Here is a 19,923-nt window from a genome sequence, read left to right as displayed (position 1 = left end):
AGGGGTGCAAGGAACCAATTCGGTGCTATGGATAGGGAGAGAGTACCTTGGCTGTAACCCACCGGACTTGGGCAGACGAACGGATCGTCGAAATGAGTAGGAAATCTTCGAATTGCCGCTGCCGCCAATCCTTGCTCCTTTGCTGGTCGGACTGCGCGTATGTGCAAGGTGCAGGGCCACACCCTTCACCTCAACTTGGTAAAATAGTAATAATCCGTGACCAATCATCTACATATCGGGCCGTGGAGTACGGGCAATAATATGGAGACTCGCCTGGCGCTGGATAGCAAGGCCAAGCAGCTGAACCTCGCCTTCAAGAAGAAATTCGTGCACAGTACCGACACCGAGCTCAAGGTTCAAGGTCGTCTGAATACCACCAATGCAGCGGCCACCGTCAACACCAGCCTCAACAAGGTGGGCTGGTTCAGTGCGGCACGGGGGTGGGGGCAGTATACACAGCACATCTTCGATCGCCCACGTCTCGGCCCATTGGTTTGGGGTGCCGTAACCCTTGCTTTCTGGAGTTTAACCAGCTGGCCATCCTCTCCCCGCAGTACTTTTACCTGGGCTCTTCCGTCGTGAAGCCGAATGAGGCCTACCAGCCGGACACGAGGCTGAGGGTAGGACTGGGGGCCAAGGCATCGACATCCTCAGACGACGTCACCATTAGGTGCGGGGCCCCGGGGACTGGACCTCCGACTCCGTACCATGTGTGGGAAGGATGCTGCACTGCTGTTGAGGGGCCAGGACACAGCACCTGCCCCGCCTGACCGGCGCGACCCTCTTCCACTCCCCCTTGCAGTCTGAATGCCAAGAAGAAGATGGTGCTCAACCGTGTGCAGCATCTGACGCGCAATCGTGTGGTGATCGACAGCTACACCCACGCCGTCGCACGTGTGCACTACGACTTCAACCCCCGCAGCGAGACGGTGCGGACGTGGGAGAGGGGATTTGGAGGGTATGGTGGGGTCGCTGGCCTGCAGCCTGTTGATGCATCCTATCCAGGCCTGAAACAAGGTCCAACCCTGCATGCACCAACCCTCTACCCCCCCTACCTTCCATGCAGTGGAGGGGCGAGGCGTCGGCCTGCTTGAGCCACGCAGTGCTCCGCTTCACGGAGGATCAGGACCTGCGTGTCACCGCGGGTGTGCGAGCGCCGCTGACTCAGCACAGCGTCGGCCAGCCGGAGCCGTTCCTGAGGGTCCAGGCAAGGAGGCCGAGTGGCAAGGCGTGTGCGGTGTGCACCTTGGATGCCCCTGCGTGCCTGGCGATTTGCTGACGCTCCCTCCCAACCCCAACCACTTCAGGAAAATTGCTGGACGCTGAATGTGGACCGCCACGGCGGCTGGAACGTGCTGTACGACCTCTGATTCGTGGCATCGCTACGGTCTCGCTTGCTCAGCACTCACCCTACATGACCCTGACTCGAAGTATATTCCCTGTGGTGTAAGCACGGACCCCTCTGGCCCTGCCTCTCACGGCAAGGGAAGACGAGCCCGGACGTAGATGTGAAGCAGCCAGTTGAAGAATGACACACGACAGCCAGGGCCCCGGGAACTTCGAGCTTCATACCTTCACACCACAGGGCAGTGGACGGCCAGCAGAGGCCCCTCAGCCCCGGATGTGGCGCTGGACGTCCGAGAGCAGGCCGTCCATTTGCTGCAGCAGGTCCCCCAGCGGGTTTTCCGCCGCGGCGGGCCCGGCCTCCGCCACCGCGCCGCCCGCCACCCAGAGGTCCGCAGCGGGGAGGCCGGCCCGGGACGCACGCGGCCTGCGTGGCCCGGCCCCCGACGCGCGGCGGCCGGGAGGGAGGAGGGCGTGCAGCGCCTCGCCAGTCGGGCTGGCCGGTGCCTCACAGGGGCCGGCCAGCGAGGTAGGGCCCTTCTCCAGCACCCCACCGCGCCGGCCGCCGCCCTGCAGGGCCCGCGCCGTGGGTGTGTCAGCGCTGCTGTTGGAGCGAGACGACCCTGGGGGGGGTTGGGAGGAGCGGGTGGCAGATGGACAGAACGTGCAGGGCGGGCCGTGGGGCTCAGGGGAACGAGGGTGGAGCCGGGCTGGTCAGCGGGATCCCCACCCCGTCGCCATACCCACGACACCCCAGCCGCCACCGCCCGATGCAAGCCCCGGCATTGGCCATGACCCGGTCACTTGCCCGGCGTTCGGTCCAGGATGAGGTTGGGGTCCAGCTTGGTGGTGGTCCTGGGCCCTACCCCCGACCAGTCGAGCCGCTGACTCTGCACGGCGGACGTGCGCCGCTTCAGGAAGGGTTTGGCGGCCACGGTGGGCCACGAGGCAGAGGGGGTGCCGAGGATCTGGGTGCCAGCGTCCGTGAGGAGCACGGGGCTGTGCGCAAGTCGGGTGGCCCGGTGCGGGAGGGCCGCACTGCCTGGCGCGTGGGCGGCCGCGTCGCCGGGTGGAGGCCCCACTTCGGGGGAGACGCTGCGGCTCCTGCATGCAAGGATGGCGTGAGCACCCCTTGGCCTGAATGACGGCTGTGTGGAGCAACGTGCCCGGGCAGTGCCCCCTTGGTCAGGCACGCTGAGCATTCATTGCAAGCCCTTCCTGGCTCGCCACGCTGCACCGCACCCCCAGTCCGGCCCGCCGCCCACCGCTGCGCGGAGGAGAGGACGGAGGTGTGGCGCGCGGCTGCTCGCTGCTTGAGACGCGAGAGCGCCTGCAGGCGCTGCTGCGGCGGGGCTTGGAGGGGCGGCTGCTGCGAGCATGGCGGCGACGGGCGGGGCCCCACGTCCTCGGCGCCATCTGCCCCCGAGCTCCCCCCGCTGCTGCCCTCAGACAGCACGCCGTCCCGCTCCGTACTGCCTGCCCCTGTGATATTGGGGTTGTGCTGGTTGGGGGAGCCGGTCTGCCCGGGGCCAGCCTCCTCTGGGGTCGAGGTCGGCCCAGGCTGGGGCAAGCAGGTCAGGAACACCGGGGGACTGATCAGGTCGATGCGGTCCACGGGTGTGGGGCAGCCAGACGGCAGTTCCGCGTGAGGCTCCGGCTCAACGGCGGGCCCTGGTGCTCCTGCCGCCAGATCACGGCTCAGCTCCTGAAGCACTGCGATGCCAGCAGCTGCGCTCCCAGGCGCAGACTCCTCCCCCGATGAAGCCGTGTCCGCATCTGTGAAGGCAGCCTCGGGTGCCGTCGACGCGCTGGCTGATGGAGACTCTTCTCTTGAGGCCGCTGCTTGCTGGTCCACGGGGGCTGGTTCCTGGTCGTGATGGCCTCCCAGATCGTCCAGGATCGCCGTCCCCACGTCTGGTGATCCGGCAGCCTCCCAGGCTGACATCGACTCCACCTCAAGCCCTCCAGTGCCTGTCTGAGGCAATCGCGTTTCGCCGGTCAATTCAGTTTCTGTAATTGTGGAGAGCGCTACTGCCTCAACCAGCAAAGCTGTCCCCTGCAAGCCGCTGGTCGCCGCAGCGGCAGGCATGCCTGCAGCCTCCTGGATCGAGGCTGGCGCTGCTTTGCAGGGTGTGCCCCCGCTCCCTCCAGGCAGGCCGTCCCTCCCGTCAGCCTCGCTGGCATGTCCCGCTCTCGCCGGATCGGCCTCCTCAAGTAGGTGACGCGGAGTGCTCTCTCCCAGCGAGCCCGGAAAAGTCCTGCGCCGGGCTCGCTGGGTGTCCGGGGACTTCACCCAGACCTGGTAGTGCGAGAGGCGCTGGGCCTTGGGGCCCCTGTCCCCACGCGGCGTGGAAGCCCAGTGCCCGCTCAGGGCCTCGAGGTCGGAGGTCAAGGTGGACAGGGAGGCAGAAAGGTTGGCGCTGCCCGGCAGGCTGGGCGAGTGGGGTGGCTGTGGGGAGGACTTTGGTGGCCCCGGAGGTCGAGGCAATTGCTGGGGGGAGGGCGGCAGGCGAGTCGGGGAGGGCGCCTGGCCCCGAGCAGATGTCGGGGTCGACCTTATCATGGAGGCCTGCGCGTGCATGGCAATGGAGAGCAGCTTTCAGCATGCATGAGCTGGATGCTTTACGAGCCCCATGGACACAGGGTGCCACTGAGTAGGTGGGACACTTCATCCACCTGTTCAGCCTCGATCTCGGCCAGCACGGTCTTCATTCTATCCAGGTACTCCTGCATGTCGCCAGTGCTACGCCGCGGGGCAGTCTGCGCGGGGATACGGAGTTTATGATGGTCCAGCACTAGAGCAAGTCCACAGCCCAAAGGCTTTGAGCACCCACCAGCACGCACCGTCATGGTTGGAGTCGTTGATCTATGACAGCACGATGAGTCTGATTCATGTCGAGATTCGAGCTGGGCTTGTGACGGTGACGGTGTCACACCTGCTCATCGTGCATTTCAATTGCTGCCATGCTTCGCTTCGCGTCGTGCCGCGAGGAGTGGAGGGCTCCCTGACACACATTCCCCGATCTCGCAAAACAACACGCTGTGATACAGGGTAGAGTACATCGCGTTTGATGCACAGTGTTCGGGGAAACTTCCTCTGCCTCTCGAATGAGGCAGAGTAGATTGCAAGGGCGACGCAGGGCGTGCTGAATGTCCTCACTGTCTCACACCGTTCACCCGATGGCCGGTGGGTGAGCTGGCCACATATGTCGTTTGCGTTGCTCCAAAATTCATCGCTTCAGCTTTGTAAAGCCGGTGCATTCCCCGGGATGCCAGCGAGGTAATGTTGTTTGACCTGTCCATCTCCAACTGGATTCATGCGAGGTTCTCCTGGTGGTCTTCATTGCCATGCACCCACGCCATGACATGCCTCATGCCACAGACCCATGCCATCTCCGTGGACAACATAACTGGAAGGAGTTGCGTCATGACCAGGGCCTCCACCCGAGGGAAGCGCGGAAAGGCTGCTTGCGCGCAGCCCCTCGTGCCTTCCGACCGACCCGGCGCACCCTCCAGCCGAGCTTGGTGGGACCCCTGGGACGCCCTCCCGGCGCTCTCCTGTCACTCCCCTGGCACAGCGCAGCAGGATCTGGTCCCCACTCCCAATTCTAATCCGGTGTACTATGCGGGCGTGTTCCTCACCCCCACCAGCCAGCGCATCCTGGGGGAGGCCTGCCCCCCCACCCTCGCCGTGCGCTCCGGTGACCATGTGACCCTCGCCTTCCGCCCTGATCACGGCACCTGTCAAGCCCTGCCGCTTGGCCAGAGCGTGCTGCTGAGGGTGCTGGGCTGTGTGACTAGCAATGAGTCGCAGGTACAGGGCATGGGAGTGTGGTCTCGGCTGGGATGGGGGATGCAGCAGTCGGGAGCCGGTGGCATGGACCATCGGTAAACATTCTTGTGAAAGACATGTGATCAACATCATGGCAATCTCGTCCCCACCATTCCCCCCTTCCCTCCCCAGGTGGTGGCCGTGTCAAGGCCCTCTGGCATCCCCTACTTGAATCCCAGCCCGCCGCACATCACCATCTCCTGCGCCGAAGGCGTCGCGGCGGCCCGGTCGGGAGAAGTGCTGCGTGCCGCGCTGGGCGCTCGAGCCCTTCAGCCGCTCGCCGGCACCAGCTTCCTCCACGGTGTGTTTCCAGGGGGTAACCTAGCATTGCCTCTGCACTCCTCGTCTGGGAGATCAGGCGTGGTCTATGCATGCTGACAGCATCAGTAGGCCATTCTGAAGGCTGGCGACCCCGCCGCAGCCAGCTGCAACAACCGCCCCGTTCCTTGCATCCCGCCCCCTGTCCTTGTGCAGGACTTGTCGGGGTGAGGCTGACAGATGGCAGGACCATCACAGCCCCAGCGGAGCTGGAAAGCGTGCTCAGGGGTGTGGAGGGGCCAGCCTGTGTGGGGAGTGCGCCGCCGCCCTTGCGGGTGCGGCCGCGCTCCGCGCCTTCGACCCCACCCGCCTCGGAGGCTGCGCCCGGAGCCGGCGACCCTCGCGCCGTGCCAGAGGCAGGCGAGGGCCCCGTTGCAGAGGCTGCATCCGCAGGCGACAGTGGGGTTTCAATTCCCATCCCAGGTCGTGCCGCTCGGCCCCTGGTGCCTGCGTCCGTGGTGCTCCCCTCCCGCCATGTGTTCCGAGTCCTGGATCGCACCGCCAAGGACCGGGGTGCACCTGCGGAGGAGCAGGACCCCGAAGCCCGCGACCAGGCCGCCCCGAGCGCTGAGGGGGGTGACCCGGCTGCGCACTGTTCCGCCCAGCCGGGGGTGGGCGGCCATGCCGAGCTGGCGGCCGCAGAGCGGGCCGTAATGGCCGCCCACGTGCAGGCGCGGGCGGCCTACAGGGAGGTGAGCCTCATGTCGCCCATGCCAGGACAGGTCCTTGTGCAGATGGCCGTGTGCCGGGCAGCCGAGTCGGCAAGGCCATGGAAGGGTGACCGAGGTTGCCTGTCGCCTTTTGCAGGCAGCGGCCAGCTGTGCCGAGGGAGAGGAAGAGCATGCTGCCTGGCTGCAGAAGGCGGCGCAATCGCATGCCGCTCTGGCGCGAGCCGCCCGGCAACGAGCCAATGCCCTGGCATACATCGGCAGGTGGGTGGGGAGGGCCGTGAACCGATTGCCAGTGCTGCCCTTTCTGCACTGCAACCAGTGTGTGGAGTGCTGGCAGCCCCTGGAGCTGCTTGCAATCCTCATCCTGTCTGTCATCTTGTAAAGCTTATCGCTTGTTTGCTGTATGCAGTAACTCTGTACACCGAAATGAGTTCACGCTGGACCTGCACGGCATGCATGTGGAGGAGGCTCTGGAGGTGAGCAGGGGCATTCGAGATGGGTTGTGTGGCAGGTTTCGTTGCAAGTGGTAGCCTTGCTCAAATGTCCAACCCATGCGCCATCGGCTGTAGGTGCTCAAGCGACACCTGCACACATTCTCCAAGCTGGTCAGTGCCTCAGGATGCAGGGGAGGATGGCTGTGTATTGTCATGTAATGTTATGCTCGGGAATGAAAGCCCGTTGCTCAGACTCGCGCTTAGTCTTCTCAGCAAGCGACCACCCTCCTCCATTGTCAGGGCCACCCAGGAGGTGTATTCCTGAAGATCATCACGGGAAAAGGCAAGCACTCGACCAATCAAGCTCCGAAGCTCCTCCCTGCCGTGACCCGATACCTGGCGGCTGCAGGTTATGAGTCAGAGGGGGAGTGGGGGAATGAAGGTGTCATGTATACACTGATAGAATAGCAGGACTGTTTGCACAGCAAATGCTACCAGTAACACCCATGTTCTTGCAGCATAGGCCGCAGCATGAGGCTGTTTACAAACTGTCAAAAAATTCACTTGCCCAGTTATACACACCTTCCAGCCAGCCTCTCGGAAATATGTACTCCTATGTACTGCACTCTATGCTCTTTGTAAGCTCACTAGGATACTCTCACTAAAGCCATCCGCATTGAGAAAGATAGAGATCCATTACATGTGGCATTGCCTTCCCTGCGTTGACCTAGCCATCGGCGGCCGGATGCGGACATGGCGAGGAAGGCCAAGAGTCACGAGCGCCAGCTTCAGGGAGATCGAGCAGGCGAGTGGAGGCACGTCGTCACATCAAGCTGACGGACCCGATATTGCACATCATTATACACCAAATCCAAGCGTCTGATGGTCTCAGCCAAAGCCATGCAGTGTGACATGGTCATCATCGGGGGTGGCATCTGCGGGCTGCTGGCTGCTCGACAGTGCCGCGACATGGGTCTGTCCTATACACTGATCGAGCGAGAGAAGCGGTTGGGAGGCAACTGGCACACCAAGGCGAACGATCACTCCTTCCTGCAGGTGCAGTGTGTTTGTCTGCAGTTGCTTCACTTGATGTCGTCGGGACAGCGACTGTGATCAATCTGCTCCGCCACCAAGGCTGCGTTACCAGCATGACTCAGCAGATCTTCTCTCAATGCCCAGGCATACGAGCCCATGTACCGATGGGACCCCAAATACAAAGTACATCCTTCCATCTTTGGCAAGGCCCCCGCATCCAAGGCATGCTTGGGACTGAAGTTGAACTTGTCAGGGTTGACCGCAGAGACTTGAGTCTGGTCACTGAGCCTACTGACTGACTACTTGGCCACACCAGGTGAGAGAGCAACTGGAAGCATTTGCGAGTGACAACGCTGTCACGTCCAACTCCCTCCTGTCTACGGAGGCCGTGGATGTAACCCAAATGGCAGCAGACAGGTGTGGAGTGGGCTAACTTCTTGGAAGGGGAAGCATGTCATGCGGTGCATACTTGCGTCTGCCCTGCAGCAGGTAATACATGGACCAACTCATTCCTGGGTCACAGGTTCCTCGTCAACTGCAAGAGCCTGGTCACAGGCGAGGAGTCTGTCATGGAAACGGCCTTCCTGTGTGTCACATGCGGCATCTTGGGGGACCAGGTAGGATGCTTGCAAGGGAAACTGGTGCAGAAATACCACCTCTGTCCCATCACAGAGTCTTGACGCACCGATATTCCCAGAAGGTACCCTCCGCTTTGTCCTCGTCATGCAGTGGACAGCAGAGGAGCGAGGAGTGGAGGTGGGCCAGGGCTACAGGGGCAAACTGACCCAGGCAGGGCGCCATCTCGGGATGGATTCACTGGCTGGCACGGTCGACTTGGCAGGGAAGGTGAGTCGCAGGTGCAGCTGCAGAATGCCCGTACAGTTCATGTGAGGTCATACCAGTCCTGGCTCTGGAGTTTGTTTGGCTTGATCACTCGCAAAATTCTCCCTCCCCACTGGTCTCCATGCTGCAGAGGGTCGTGGTGATGGGCTCTGGGTCATTCGCCATAGAGGCGGCTGAAGCGGCTGCTCGGCAGAACGCACAGCACATCACCATCGTCTCGAGACCTCGATACCGGTGAGGGTTGGAGACGAGATGATCCAGCCCATGGCAGGCTGTGGAGGCTCCAGATGGTGTTGGCTTTCCATCCAGCATGCATACTGCCTTCTCAGCCCTGAAGGTGCCCAGCCTCACCCTGCCTGCTGCCTCAACCCCATTCCCGTCGCAAAGATGGGTGCTGCCGTTCTCCAGGCAGTTTATACTGGCAGCAGTTGCATTCGCCCCCCTGGTGCCCTGGAGGTTGAAGATGAGAGCCGTGGAGGTGAATGTCTCGTCTGCTGTGGGAGCTGTGGCTTGGTGCCAGCGAACTGTAGACGCTGCACTTGGCTAGATCCGGGCCACTGCAGTGGGCCAACCAGGTCTACTCCCAGCCTGAGAAGATGCCCCCCCCCCAGTATCCTGATTGCAGTGGTACCTCCGCAAGTTCTTTTATGGCCCCTGCGGCATCGACCACTGGCTGCCCAGGGGAGCACCGGCCGACATGGACTACTCAGGTACAGAAAGAGTGTTTGATATGGTCTGCTCAATCCTTGTTCTGGAATTAATGCCTGGTGCTGAGTGCCTGTGCCCATGTCCATCGATGTGGTGCCAAAACTCATGTGAGTCAGGCTGCACATCCCGATTCACGTGTTGCCACTGCTTGAGACCCAACTACCCTCATGACAGGCCAATCCAATGATGGGTACTTCAGGCTGACCCACGAAGGACGCCTCACCTGCATTGTGGACCGAGTTGTGAAACTGGATGCAGAGGGAGCAAGTAAGTAGGGTGGAGGTCAAGAGAACAGGGGAACCAAGACTGTCCAAAGAGAATATCGTGGTGTACTAGTTCAGAAACTGAGCAACCTGACCCCTGCCTGCTGTCATGGGCCTCACGTCAGGGTTGGCCTCCAGGAAAATCCTGCCCTGCGACCTATTCGTCGTGGCTGCTGGGTGCAAGTACAACCTGCAGCCCCCTTTCCTTGCGAGCCTGGGTCTTGGTGAGTGGCTGGGTCTGCAGATATTGGTGGCCTGGTCGAGAGTAGCCCCTGTTCCAACCAGGGCATGGCTGGCTATTTGGATTATTTTGTAGGATATCAAGTGACATCCTCTGGGGGCACCCGGCCACCTCTTCATGCCTCGCCCTGTGCATTGTAAATGGAGCCTCGGGGGGGACGACTTTCATCCCAGCTTCGCACACCCCATGCCAGGATTCCATGACCTGCACAGCTATGCTTTCCTGGGCAGAAACCCGCGGATTGGCACCGCCTCCGACTTCGTCTTTGCCTTTGTGCCAGCGGGACCACTTAAGCAGCTGGAGATGTTCTTCCACTCCGTGCAGTGCTGCAGGGCCGGCAAGGAAGCTGTGAGGGGGACGGGAAGGCAGCTCTCATGTGCTGGGAGGGGCACGTCCTTGGCGTGCATTGTCAGGCCCATCCCTCACCAGGATGATCGCCCTGGAGCATGGAGAGACATGCCACCAAAGCAACCAAGAAAAAATACTCCACACTGATGCCAACACGTCTCCTGCCAAGCGCCAATGCAGGAGGTGGCTCGGGCACTCGAGCCCACAGCTCTCCCACACCACACGGAGGGACCCATGAAGGGAGGCAGGATGGCTGGCTCATACACCTGGTTCCAGACGCGCTCCCCCTGGTCGCCACTCAATCTACCAATCGAGGTGGGCATGGGCTTCCTTTCCATTCTACTGTGAAGGATTTTAGGCGGCTGGCCGATGTATGGGCAATGGGTGCAGGACTCGGCAAGCATGCTCTATCCTGTGAAACATACTGCGTTTGATGTGCAAACGTCTATAGCTCCACATGCCTCTGTTGCTCGTGTCAGGAGCGATCTCGCATCTACTTGAAGACGATGTCAGTTGGGAAATCAGCTATACAGCGGCTGGGCCTCCGGGTGCAGGTAAAGCTTGACGTGCATGCACATCCGCATTGCATGTTGTGCAGTATACTTGCATGTTCATGTCCATGTCCCGATGACACAGCCACACAGCCTGCCATGGATCCCTCGTGCATGGGGACTGCAGCTGGTAGCTGCCATGCTCGGAATCTGGATCCTCTCATCCCTGCTGGCTGTGGTCGAGATTTTCAAGTTCCCTGTCTACGGGAAAGGCGTGCCGGATCACCATGTCCATTGACATGCCTGAGTGATATGTTGTGTATGGGAGCGACGTAGTTGTTTTTGTTCTAGGTACATCCGTACTGTTTGGGTGTCGAAGCTGTTCCGAAACCATTAGAAGATCTGCGGGAACCCGAGATGGCGTCCATTTAGTCATGTTGCACACCTCGACGATGCGCAGCATACCCTTGTAATCGCTTTAAATCCTAACAAATGTCGACAAATACCCAGACCCCGGTGCCGGGGGGCCGCGATCCTCACAGGGACAGGAGCCCGGAGGCACTACCATCAAGCGGCAAGCCCCCCGTTTTCGAGAAGGAGGCGCCCCGAACGCCTCACGTAACTGTTGAGCGGGACAAGAAGTATGTGCCACTGGGATGGACGAAGCTGACGTCCTCCTTGGATGACGAATACGATCCCATTGGGGTGAGCTCCAGTGTCGGAGTTCATGCACATCGGGGCGCATACCGACATGGGAGACAGCACGGCTCACGGCTGGATGATGTCGTGTACTCCCTCTTCTTCATAGAATGCCTCCTCCCATCCCCCACACCCTCGCAGGCACAGGGGAGTTTGCCAACCAGTCGGGCACCGACGCCAGCACACTCCATGGATGGCGACCTCTTGGAGTTCCCGATGTGTTGACTGCTCTCCTGTATTCGCCGCCACACCCCGCACCCAAGCAATTTCTCATACATCATAACTTGTCCGGCTAAATTTTTTCGTGCTGTGACCGCCAGAAGGCCTTGTGGCCCACCAGACATGTGCCATCCCTGTCCCATCGAGAGTGTCCTGCCACCCCGCACCGCCCCTCCGCATTCAGCACCCCAACCTGTTTTCCAGTGGCGCCAGATCATTTCTCCCCCATTTGCGGTCCTGCTGTGAGGAGCGGAATACACAGATGGAATGATACAAGAAATTGCCAAGCAAGCGTGGCAAGGGGTAGGAGGAGAGTCTGCCTAGAGTTGGCGCACAGGGGTCGGCCCCGCCCCCTGCAGGGCAAAGCGTGGCGCCGTCCAGCGCTTCGTTCGGTACAAGCATCCGCCCCCAAATGCAGCAACCCCGCGCGATCATCTCATTCGCTGGCCTTGCCGGCCCGGGATGCCCTCAGCCTCGCCAGGGCCGCTGCCCCGCTCCCCTTGGGCTTGGGGCGATGGTAGGTCCCCGCCCACGCCCCGCCCGTGCTGCTGTAGTAGTCCATGGGGTAGGGCGCGGCGCCTCCCTCCCCATCGCCGTCGCCCTCCCACCAGCCGGGCACCTCGCCCAGCGCCACAAAGGCCTCGTAGGGGTTGAGCGTGGGCTGGGCAAAGCCCTCGCCCCAGTCGATGCTCAGGCGGGGGCAGGCCACCTGGACCCAAGTGTCCACGCCTGGGGACAGAGCCGCCAGCTTGGCAGGGGACACCTCGGACAGGAGCACCACGATGTACTGCTTGCCCGCGGCCCTGACCAGGCGCTGCAGGCTGGCCAGTAGGGCAGGGTTGCCCTGTGCACGTGTGGATGTGGGTGGGGGAGGAGGAGGGTTGAGGGGTCGGGCATGCCGCCGGCAGGGGAAGAGGTTTACGGGCTGGTGCCAGCCCGGGCACGGCCCAAGGCGCAGCAGCCTGCCTGTCGCTCAGTGGCAAGGCCCAATGCGGCGCTGGTACATCTTCTTGTTGTTCTAAACTCTGCACCCTAGCCACACCTCAACCCTACGATTCTTTACGCAGTCAAAGTGCGCATCCCCCCCAAGCGGAGACACAGGTAACCAGGGAGGACAACACCACCCACCTGCCGCCCAAGGGTGCCCAGGACGAGGCCCCAAACCTCGCCGCGCGCACCCTTCCGGATGGCTTCCCGTCGCGCGGCCTGCATGCCCTTGTGGTCGTAGCCCTCCCGCGTGAGGCTGCGGGCATAGGGGTCATAGCGGTAGGCCGGGACGCCCGGGTTGGCGATCATGGCTGCCTCCAGGTGGAACCTGCCGTCCGCGAGGAACACCAGGGCATCCGTCCCAGGAGGAAAGCGCGGTGCGGTGCAGCCCAGCACCTCCCCGGGGGAGAGCGGGGCGGCCTGGGGGATGGCCAGGGAGGGGAAGTCGGTGGAGAGCTCGGCGCGGGCCTGCTGCAAGGACGACGCAAACTGGATGGTCCCCGCCATGATCAGGTTTGTCCCCCGCGAAAAGGTGAGCCTGCGCAGGGGAGGGTGCGTGGAGGAGGGTGGAGGTCAGCACAGCATGGCGCATAGGAGGGTATGAACCTGTGGCGTGCAGCCGCCCCCCTTGGGCCCAGAGTCCGACAGGGTGGTTGAGTCATCGCTCCAGGCCACTCATATCTGACCATTTACCCCAACATCTCTCCCTCCTCTTCACTTCTTCCCACCGCCAGACCACACCTGACGCTGTCCACAAGGTGTTGAAGGTCCATCTGGATATCCACAAAGACATACATGCAGGGGATGGAGGTGATGTCTACCGGCACCAGACAGCTGTGACCGTAGTGCACCAGGAAGTCAGCCCCTGAATTGATCCATGGGTGAGGGATAGGTTGCGGCGATGGGTGGGCAAGGGTAGGGGCCTCGAGCAAGGATAACAACAGGGTACCCCCATCCCAGGAGCAACGCATGCCCTCCTTGAGCTTGGTATCTGAATTATCAGGACTAGAAGCGTCTGCGCCTGCCACTCTATTTCCCTCCGGTGCGGAGCATGGAGCCACGCCTACCGAGCGCGACGGCTGAGTAGTCATCCACGCAACAGGCTCCAAAGGTCACGTCACCCATGACGTAGGCCCTGGCCACGCCGGCGTGGGCCTGCAGGATGTCGGCAATCACGCAGGCGTACATGAGGAGGCCCTCCGGGAATTGGAGTGCCACGGTACGGGCCCCGGCGCGGCGCAGCCGCCACACCGTCTTGTGGATCTCGAAATTGTAGTTGGCCGGGAGCAGTGCTATGGCTTCCCTCAGCCCAGGGTCTTGCATGATGTCATCTGGGATCTGCGGGAGTGCCAGGAGAGGAGCAGCACTGCTCAGGCGAGGGGCCCTGCTGGGTGGTGCCCTGGCATCCAGCGCCGGCATACACAGCCAGCAGGCAGGGACGAATATACCTCGCATGCCTAACGGCCACACACCTGGTGCCCTATCACGCGTCTCGCCATTCGTGGGACAGGCACAGGCGTCAGGACGGTCGTGCTGGGCACTGCCTGCCCGTCCTCTACCTGGCCAGAAAATCTGGCAGGCTCCGGCACGCCTGGCTCGTCAGTCATGACGGCACCTAGGTTTGGAGAACAGCCACGTTTGGATAAGGATCGGATCGAGTGGTGTATAATAAAGGGGCTGCCGAGTGTCTTGTGGGAAGTACACTTGGTCAAGCCCGGGAGAGTGGTCGACGTCACAACCGGACCACGCTACGGCAAGCAAGGCCTGTGATGTATGTGAAAGGCAAGCTGCATGCATGCGTTGAGCAATGGTCGGATTGATATTATATGCCAACTCATGCACGGTGTTGAGTGTTGCACTGCACCGAGTCGATCCCAGACAAGTGCCTCCCCTTCGGGCTGAGGGCGCGCTATCGAAAAAGTGCCAGCAGGTCGCCGAATATAGACCTTCATGGCTTGCTCATAGGGTTGGGTGCGACGCGAGTCCTGGCGATGATCCCTCATAGACAACCACTTACGTATCTCAATATCATGTGCACGACAATGCAAATCCAATCAGACCTCTGACCGAAGAGGGTCCAGGGATGCGGCCGGGGCGTACTCCTGGACTTTGTCAGGGATCGACGCACGGCGCCTTGACGCCACAACGCTGCTCAACTTTGAGATTCGATAATCTTGAATGGAGGGGGGCGCTTCAGACGACTCTCTTGGCCTCACAGGCTCCCCCAGGACGGCGCCTGGCCCTCCTTCCCACCAGGTCTGATACCGGCTGCTCTGCCGGGGAGAGGTGCCTGCGAAGCCCCTTCGCCCTGCCCGCGCACAATGACCGCCCCGGACAAAGAAGGAGTGTGATCATGGGGGCAGGCGGCCCCAAAGGCAAGGGTATTGGCAGCAAACTCGCAAACAAGTCCACAGGGCGTAAGGTGCGCATTGAGCTGGGCTGCCGTTGGGGTGGAGTGGTGGCTGACTGGAACCCTGTGCACCCCGGCGCGCCGCCGTCTTGCCAGCTGTGAGAACTCTCCGCCGGCCCCACGGCTCGGCGCAAAGGCACCAAGCGCACCCAGCTCAGACGCCACCTCGCTCGCTCCAGATCGACACCCCCGGCGCCTTCCTCCTGGCCTTTGTCGGGATCGGGTACATGGCCCTGATCGTCATCCTGCCCTTTGCCAATGTCTTTGTGCAAGCCTTCAGCAAGGGTATCGGCCCCTTCCTGGCCGTCCTGGCGGAGCCAGAGTTCCGGCAGGCGGTGAAGATGACCCTGCTGCTCAGTGCCGTCGCGGTCCCCATCAACACCGTGTTTGGCGTGCTGGCGGCGCTCTTCCTGTCCCGCAACCGGTTCAGGGGCAAGGAGCTCCTCATCTCCTTCATGGACCTGCCCTTTGCCATCTCGCCCGTGGTCACGGGCATGATGTTTGTGCTGCTGTACGGCCGCTCTGGACTCTTTGCACCCCTCATCTCTAGGTTCGGGTTCAACATCGTCTTTGCCTTCCCAGGTATGGAGGGACCCGGGAGTGAGGGTGGCATGGAGACCAGAGTTGATGAGATGGCGGTGCGGGAGTGTTCAATGGTCATTCTCTATGACCAAGGCATGTGGCAGTGCAAGTAGCCTTCATCTGGTCAACATCTTACTTGGCTCCTCACACCAGCCTGCCTCCTATGCATAGATGCCGGTCAAACACCCCGACCTACCCCATCCCTCTCCCCCCTTGCCTTGCAGGAATGGCTTTGGCCACGATGTTTGTGACCATGCCGTTTGTGGTCCGTGAGCTGATGCCGGTGCTGGAGGAAATGGACATCCAGGAGGAGGAGGCTGCCACCTCCCTCGGTGAGTTGTTCCGGGGGGGCCTGGAGGGAAGGTGTACAGCTGACTGCTGTTTTTGTGTAGATGAGCACAGTCATAATGCTGCCAGGGGTTGCAGGTTTGGTCTGGCAGACTATGCTTGCGCATGCATATCCCTGCTGCTCAGACATGAAGGTCCCTGTTTAATCCCAGGCGCATCTGGGTGGCAGACATTCTGGAAGGTCACGCTGCCCAATATTCGATGGGGTCTGCTGTATGGCATCATCCTGACCAACGCTGTGAGTGATGGGAGTAGGTAAAACGCTGCCGCAACGCCCACTGTCCCATTGCGGATTGGTGGAAAGCATGCTATTCACCTGCAAGGCACCCATCCACCCTCCCTCTCCTTCCTCAGCGCGCCATGGGCGAGTTTGGGGCGGTCAGCGTCATCTCTGGCAACATCATCGGCCAGACCCAGACCCTGACCCTCTTTGTGGAGTCTTCTTACAAGGAGTACAACTCGGGTGAGTTGATTGGCGGGAGTGCACCAAAGTGAGGTTGTCAGGGTCGCCCATTTCCTGGCCCTGCAAATCGCGAGGTCCAGAGGGGGCTCATTGCCAACAAGATCTTATGTGAACCAGGAGTAGGAGGATGTATGCAGGGTGAGTGCCAAACACCTCTTGGTCACATAACAGAAGCCTCCAACCCCACGACTGTTTTTCGCAGAGGCTGCATTTGCAGCTGCCGTCCTGCTGTCCATCCTGGCCGTGGTCACGCTCTTCCTGAAGGACAGACTCGAGCGCGCGGCTGCCAAGGAGAAGAATGAAGGGAAGTGAGCGCTTCCTTCACCGCTCGAGCTCTTGCCATGCATGCTCGTGCATGACCAGTGAGCTTTGACTTGCACCATGTTGCCAGGAATAATAAGCTCGGTCCTTGAGCTACAAATCGGCTTGTGACGTACTGCCACCTCCGGATCGCGCCCTACACAGAACCTGCGGCCATGGTGAAGGGCGCTGAATCCTTTGCGCACAAGGAACTGACGTGTCATCGTCATCAGGGACGACCCTAGTGCGCCCACCATCCTGGAAAAGCCTTGGACATCGGCCACATCCCAGTATCTAGCACGCCCAGGTTTTCATCGCCGGAGGGCGACCAGTGTAGGAGCCTAGGTCGAGGGTCTTCCCCTCCTGACGGGCGAAGCTCGGTTAGCTCGCCAAGATGCGGGCGGCACATCGATGCCCGAGCACAAGCTCACCGATGGCGTTGCAAGGTTTCGCCTCATGGACTAGACACGTCGAATTCAGCAGCTCGGGTCTCCGCACCCTTCCTCGGAGGCTGCCGGCTTTCGGAGCCCCTCGCCACCACGGTGAGTGGGAAGCACACAGCGCTGGAAGCCTGGCGTCTCCCTTTGCACAGTGGCTGGGGTTCGACAAGTGGCCCTCCTCCTCACCTCCAAAGCAGGGAAGTGGCAGCTGAACGCCCAGGGCAGGCATCCAGGACGCAGCGAGCCCCAGGTTCCCACGGCGGCAGCCGAGCAGCAGTCGACCCCATCCAACCAGATCCTGCTGGATCTCCGAGAGCGGCGGGCCAGGAGGCGGCAGGTAGGTGGTCGAGCAGGGGCTTGATGCTCGCCGGGGCATGAGTGTCGCTGGCATGCTGCAACCCCGAGGCACAGCCCAGAGCAAACAATGCCTCCACTGAATCCTGCACAGAGATTCCAGGAGCAGCAGCAAAAGCTGCAACTCAAGGAGGGTGACGACCTTGAGGAGCCACAGGAAGGGAGTGCAAGTGCTGCCCCCGAGTCTGCTCCACCCCCGTCCTCGCTTGCCATGGTCGTGCCTCCCTCGGGCATGGAGGGCGTGGTCCTGCAGCCGCGCGCACCCTCGCAGGGTGTGGGGGGCACCGCTCGCGTTCATTTCACCCTCTGCTTTCGCACAGACTGGGGCCAGCGCCTCCGCATCGTGGGCAGTCAGGAGGGGCTGGGTGAGTCCCTGTCTGTGTTGGGAGGCGGGTGGGTGGGATGCTTGCGATGTTGAGAGAGTTTGTTGGGTGCCGGGGCATCATTGTGGGTGGGGAAGGCACGGTTCCATCGTGGCACAGCATGACTGTATGAAACCTGCGGCGCCCACCACTCTCGCAGGCAACTGGCGGCTGGCAGATGGGCACAACATGAAGTGGACGACGGGTGACAACTGGGTGGCTGAGGTGGATCTCCCCACCGGCACAGTCTACGAGTACAAGTTTGTGGTGGTGGACCACGCCAGTGGCCATGCCCTGGCCTGGCAATCCGGGAACAACTCGGTGCTGGCACTTCGCCCCGAGGACCGATCTGTAGACGTGTTTGACAACTGGTGAGGGGTCATGGGGGTGGAACGTCGGGTGGGATCCCTGCTCCTCAGGCAGTACTGCGTGGGAAGTGGAGGCGGGGTGCTGCTGTTCGTGTAAGGACGTGGAGCGGCGGCCTGCCCTACTCCTGTGCTGCTGCCTCGCTTCATACCCAGCCTCAGGCCGCAAGGCTGGGTCAAATTTGCCACCCTGGAATGTCCTTGAATCCCCTGTCCCTCCTGCCACCATCCCCCTCCTAGGGGAGGGGAGCCGGGCGCGCAGCTGGTGGCCGATGGTGCCAAGCCGCTTACCAGGGAGCAGCGGCTGCTGAGCTGGGCAACCGAGATGGAGGCCTCCATGGTGGGGCAGCGGCAGGAGCTGCGCCGCGCGCGCATGGAACTCGTTGCCGCCCAGGAGGTGGGAGTGCTTGTTCGGGCCTGCTGGGATGATGCTGGGTTATCGGCTGCCAGGGGGGCTGCAGCCCCGACGTGGCGGTCCTCAGCAGGTCCTCAGTGTCCTCTTCTTGCGTGTGCAGGATGCACGCAAGGCACGGGAAGAAAGCAAGCGCATGTACGCCCGCCTGGCGGAGAGCGAGGCGGCGCGCATCGCGGCGGCGACCGACCTGCGGGCCGCCGAGACCACCAACAAGGTGCGCTGGGATAGGGCAAGGGGAGGGAGTCCGTTCAGCGTATGGGCTACTTCTCAATCGTGTGTGCTGCAGGGATGCACAGGGCGTGTGCTCAGAGGCCCACTCTCGGGCAGCACCACAGTGCCTCTTCTCAAACGGTCGCCTGTGCGTTCCTGGTGCCAGGTGCTGACGGCGCAGCTGAACGAGGTCAACACCTCGTTCAAGTCTGCCCTGGAGACCGCGGCGGATCTGCTGCAGGCCATCTCCACGCGGCCCAGGCCGCGGCGAGCCTCTGCAAAGGCTGGCACAGCCGTGGATGCTGACAAGGCAGCAGCCGCGGCAGTGAGCGGGGGAGCGGGCACACCGTTTGGGTCGGCGGCGGGCGTGGCAGGCGGGCAAGTGTCTGAGCCGACAGCCGAGCCGGCGGCTGAGCCCGCAGCGGGTGCAGCGTCAGGACCGGCGACGAGCACCGCGTCAAAGCGGAGAGCCCCGGTCGTCACTACTACGACCCCGGTACCCAGCCCGCCGAATCTCAGTCCAGCCGTCCCGGCACCCAAACCCTGGGGCAAGGGCTCAGCCAAGGCATGAGGAGGTTGCTGCAAGGGCCCCGGCCCCAGGCCCCGCACGCTCTCATGAGAACGCTGGCTCGCTACACATTGCGCCACACCCCTTCCTCATGCTGCTTGAACCGCTCGCTCCCAACACTCGTACTGCCCGACTTGGCTGTCGCCATGCTTTCGATTTCGACATGCAAGCAAGCAAGCCGGGGCCCGGGTCGTGGCGGCGGGACCTCAAAGAGCAGCCCGGGATGCAGGGGTTTGAGATCATCTGAGGGGTCCAAAGCCAGTCCCGGGTACCTGTTTCCTTGAGCCTGGCGCGTCGGGGCCAAAGGGACCCTGGCCAGCAGGCTCCCCTGCCAGACACAGAGCAAAGGAGTGCACGTCGATGCATGCTCCCCTGCTCCATCCCCCCCCACCGCCGCATCAAAGGACCCGCCCCGTCTCATTGTCGATGGTGGCCTCGTGTGCGTCGGCAGACACGCCCGGCGGCAGGTACCGGAAGTCATCCGCCGAGGAGATCTGGGTGTAGTCCAGCAAGTCGGCGGGGGTGGAGCCCGGCATCGAATCCTTGGTGGTCCCTCGCCGTGCACGCAGCAGATCCTTGGACTCCTTGATCAGCAGCTTCATCAGCAGGAGACCTGTGTGTGTGTTTGTGTGTGTGTGTGTGGGGGGGGGGGGGGTTGGGAGAAGGGGGCCAA

General features: G+C 62.0%; 8 protein-coding genes across 8 annotated transcripts in view; 5 read left to right on the top strand and 3 right to left on the bottom strand.

Moving 5' to 3' along the window:
- Positions 1 to 261: 261 nt before the first annotated feature.
- F751_2157 (hypothetical protein) lies at positions 262 to 1,370 on the top strand (the record flags this gene model as incomplete). The annotated part of the gene is made up of 5 exons (XM_011401206.1): positions 262 to 414; positions 555 to 670; positions 803 to 929; positions 1,067 to 1,237; positions 1,308 to 1,370. 5 exons carry the CDS (start codon positions 262 to 264, stop codon positions 1,368 to 1,370), a joined length of 630 nt encoding a protein of 209 aa, XP_011399508.1.
- Positions 1,371 to 2,144: 774 nt separating this feature from the next.
- F751_2156 (hypothetical protein) lies at positions 2,145 to 4,077 on the bottom strand (the record flags this gene model as incomplete). The annotated part of the gene is made up of 3 exons (XM_011401205.1): positions 2,145 to 2,343; positions 2,610 to 3,793; positions 4,021 to 4,077. 3 exons carry the CDS (start codon positions 4,075 to 4,077, stop codon positions 2,145 to 2,147), a joined length of 1,440 nt encoding a protein of 479 aa, XP_011399507.1.
- A 628-nt stretch (positions 4,078 to 4,705) lies between these two features.
- Positions 4,706 to 6,547, top strand: F751_2155 (hypothetical protein; the record flags this gene model as incomplete). Its single annotated transcript, XM_011401204.1, has 6 exons — positions 4,706 to 4,763; positions 4,923 to 5,158; positions 5,309 to 5,477; positions 5,651 to 5,722; positions 5,918 to 6,186; positions 6,302 to 6,547. The coding sequence occupies 6 exons, from the start codon at positions 4,706 to 4,708 to the stop codon at positions 6,545 to 6,547; spliced, it is 1,050 nt and encodes a 349-aa protein (XP_011399506.1).
- Positions 6,548 to 7,499: 952 nt separating this feature from the next.
- F751_2154 (hypothetical protein) lies at positions 7,500 to 10,385 on the top strand (the record flags this gene model as incomplete). The annotated part of the gene is made up of 11 exons (XM_011401203.1): positions 7,500 to 7,655; positions 7,951 to 8,051; positions 8,158 to 8,251; positions 8,364 to 8,480; positions 8,608 to 8,711; positions 8,865 to 8,955; positions 9,103 to 9,187; positions 9,360 to 9,452; positions 9,574 to 9,672; positions 9,883 to 10,037; positions 10,218 to 10,385. 11 exons carry the CDS (start codon positions 7,500 to 7,502, stop codon positions 10,383 to 10,385), a joined length of 1,263 nt encoding a protein of 420 aa, XP_011399505.1.
- Positions 10,386 to 11,882: 1,497 nt separating this feature from the next.
- On the bottom strand, positions 11,883 to 14,040 carry F751_2153 (Diphthamide biosynthesis protein 1; the record flags this gene model as incomplete). The annotated part of the gene is made up of 5 exons (XM_011401202.1): positions 11,883 to 12,290; positions 12,575 to 12,971; positions 13,175 to 13,298; positions 13,501 to 13,771; positions 13,942 to 14,040. The coding sequence occupies 5 exons, from the start codon at positions 14,038 to 14,040 to the stop codon at positions 11,883 to 11,885; spliced, it is 1,299 nt and encodes a 432-aa protein (XP_011399504.1).
- Positions 14,041 to 14,786: 746 nt separating this feature from the next.
- Positions 14,787 to 16,548, top strand: F751_2152 (Sulfate transport system permease protein CysW; the record flags this gene model as incomplete). The annotated part of the gene is made up of 6 exons (XM_011401201.1): positions 14,787 to 14,855; positions 15,023 to 15,425; positions 15,650 to 15,757; positions 15,926 to 16,011; positions 16,128 to 16,236; positions 16,439 to 16,548. 6 exons carry the CDS (start codon positions 14,787 to 14,789, stop codon positions 16,546 to 16,548), a joined length of 885 nt encoding a protein of 294 aa, XP_011399503.1.
- A 993-nt stretch (positions 16,549 to 17,541) lies between these two features.
- F751_2151 (Phosphoglucan, water dikinase, chloroplastic) lies at positions 17,542 to 19,497 on the top strand (the record flags this gene model as incomplete). Its single annotated transcript, XM_011401200.1, has 6 exons — positions 17,542 to 17,695; positions 17,853 to 18,063; positions 18,298 to 18,454; positions 18,573 to 18,686; positions 18,849 to 19,007; positions 19,429 to 19,497. The coding sequence occupies 6 exons, from the start codon at positions 17,542 to 17,544 to the stop codon at positions 19,495 to 19,497; spliced, it is 864 nt and encodes a 287-aa protein (XP_011399502.1).
- Positions 19,498 to 19,648: 151 nt separating this feature from the next.
- The window catches only part of F751_2150 (Sugar phosphate exchanger 2), a gene marked incomplete at both ends in the record, with an annotated part of 8,430 nt that continues 8,155 nt past the window's right edge, over positions 19,649 to 19,923 (bottom strand). The window contains one exon of the mRNA XM_011401199.1: positions 19,649 to 19,834. Coding sequence (XP_011399501.1) covers positions 19,649 to 19,834 — 186 coding nt within the window. The remainder of the gene's footprint in view (positions 19,835 to 19,923) is intronic.

The sequence above is a fragment of the Auxenochlorella protothecoides genome (genome assembly GCF_000733215.1).
Source record: "Auxenochlorella protothecoides strain 0710 unplaced genomic scaffold scaffold2, whole genome shotgun sequence".
In the NCBI taxonomy this organism is placed as follows: domain Eukaryota; kingdom Viridiplantae; phylum Chlorophyta; class Trebouxiophyceae; order Chlorellales; family Chlorellaceae; genus Auxenochlorella; species Auxenochlorella protothecoides.
The sequence above is the reverse complement of the archived record's forward strand: the minus strand, read 5'-3'. Positions and strand labels throughout refer to the sequence as shown.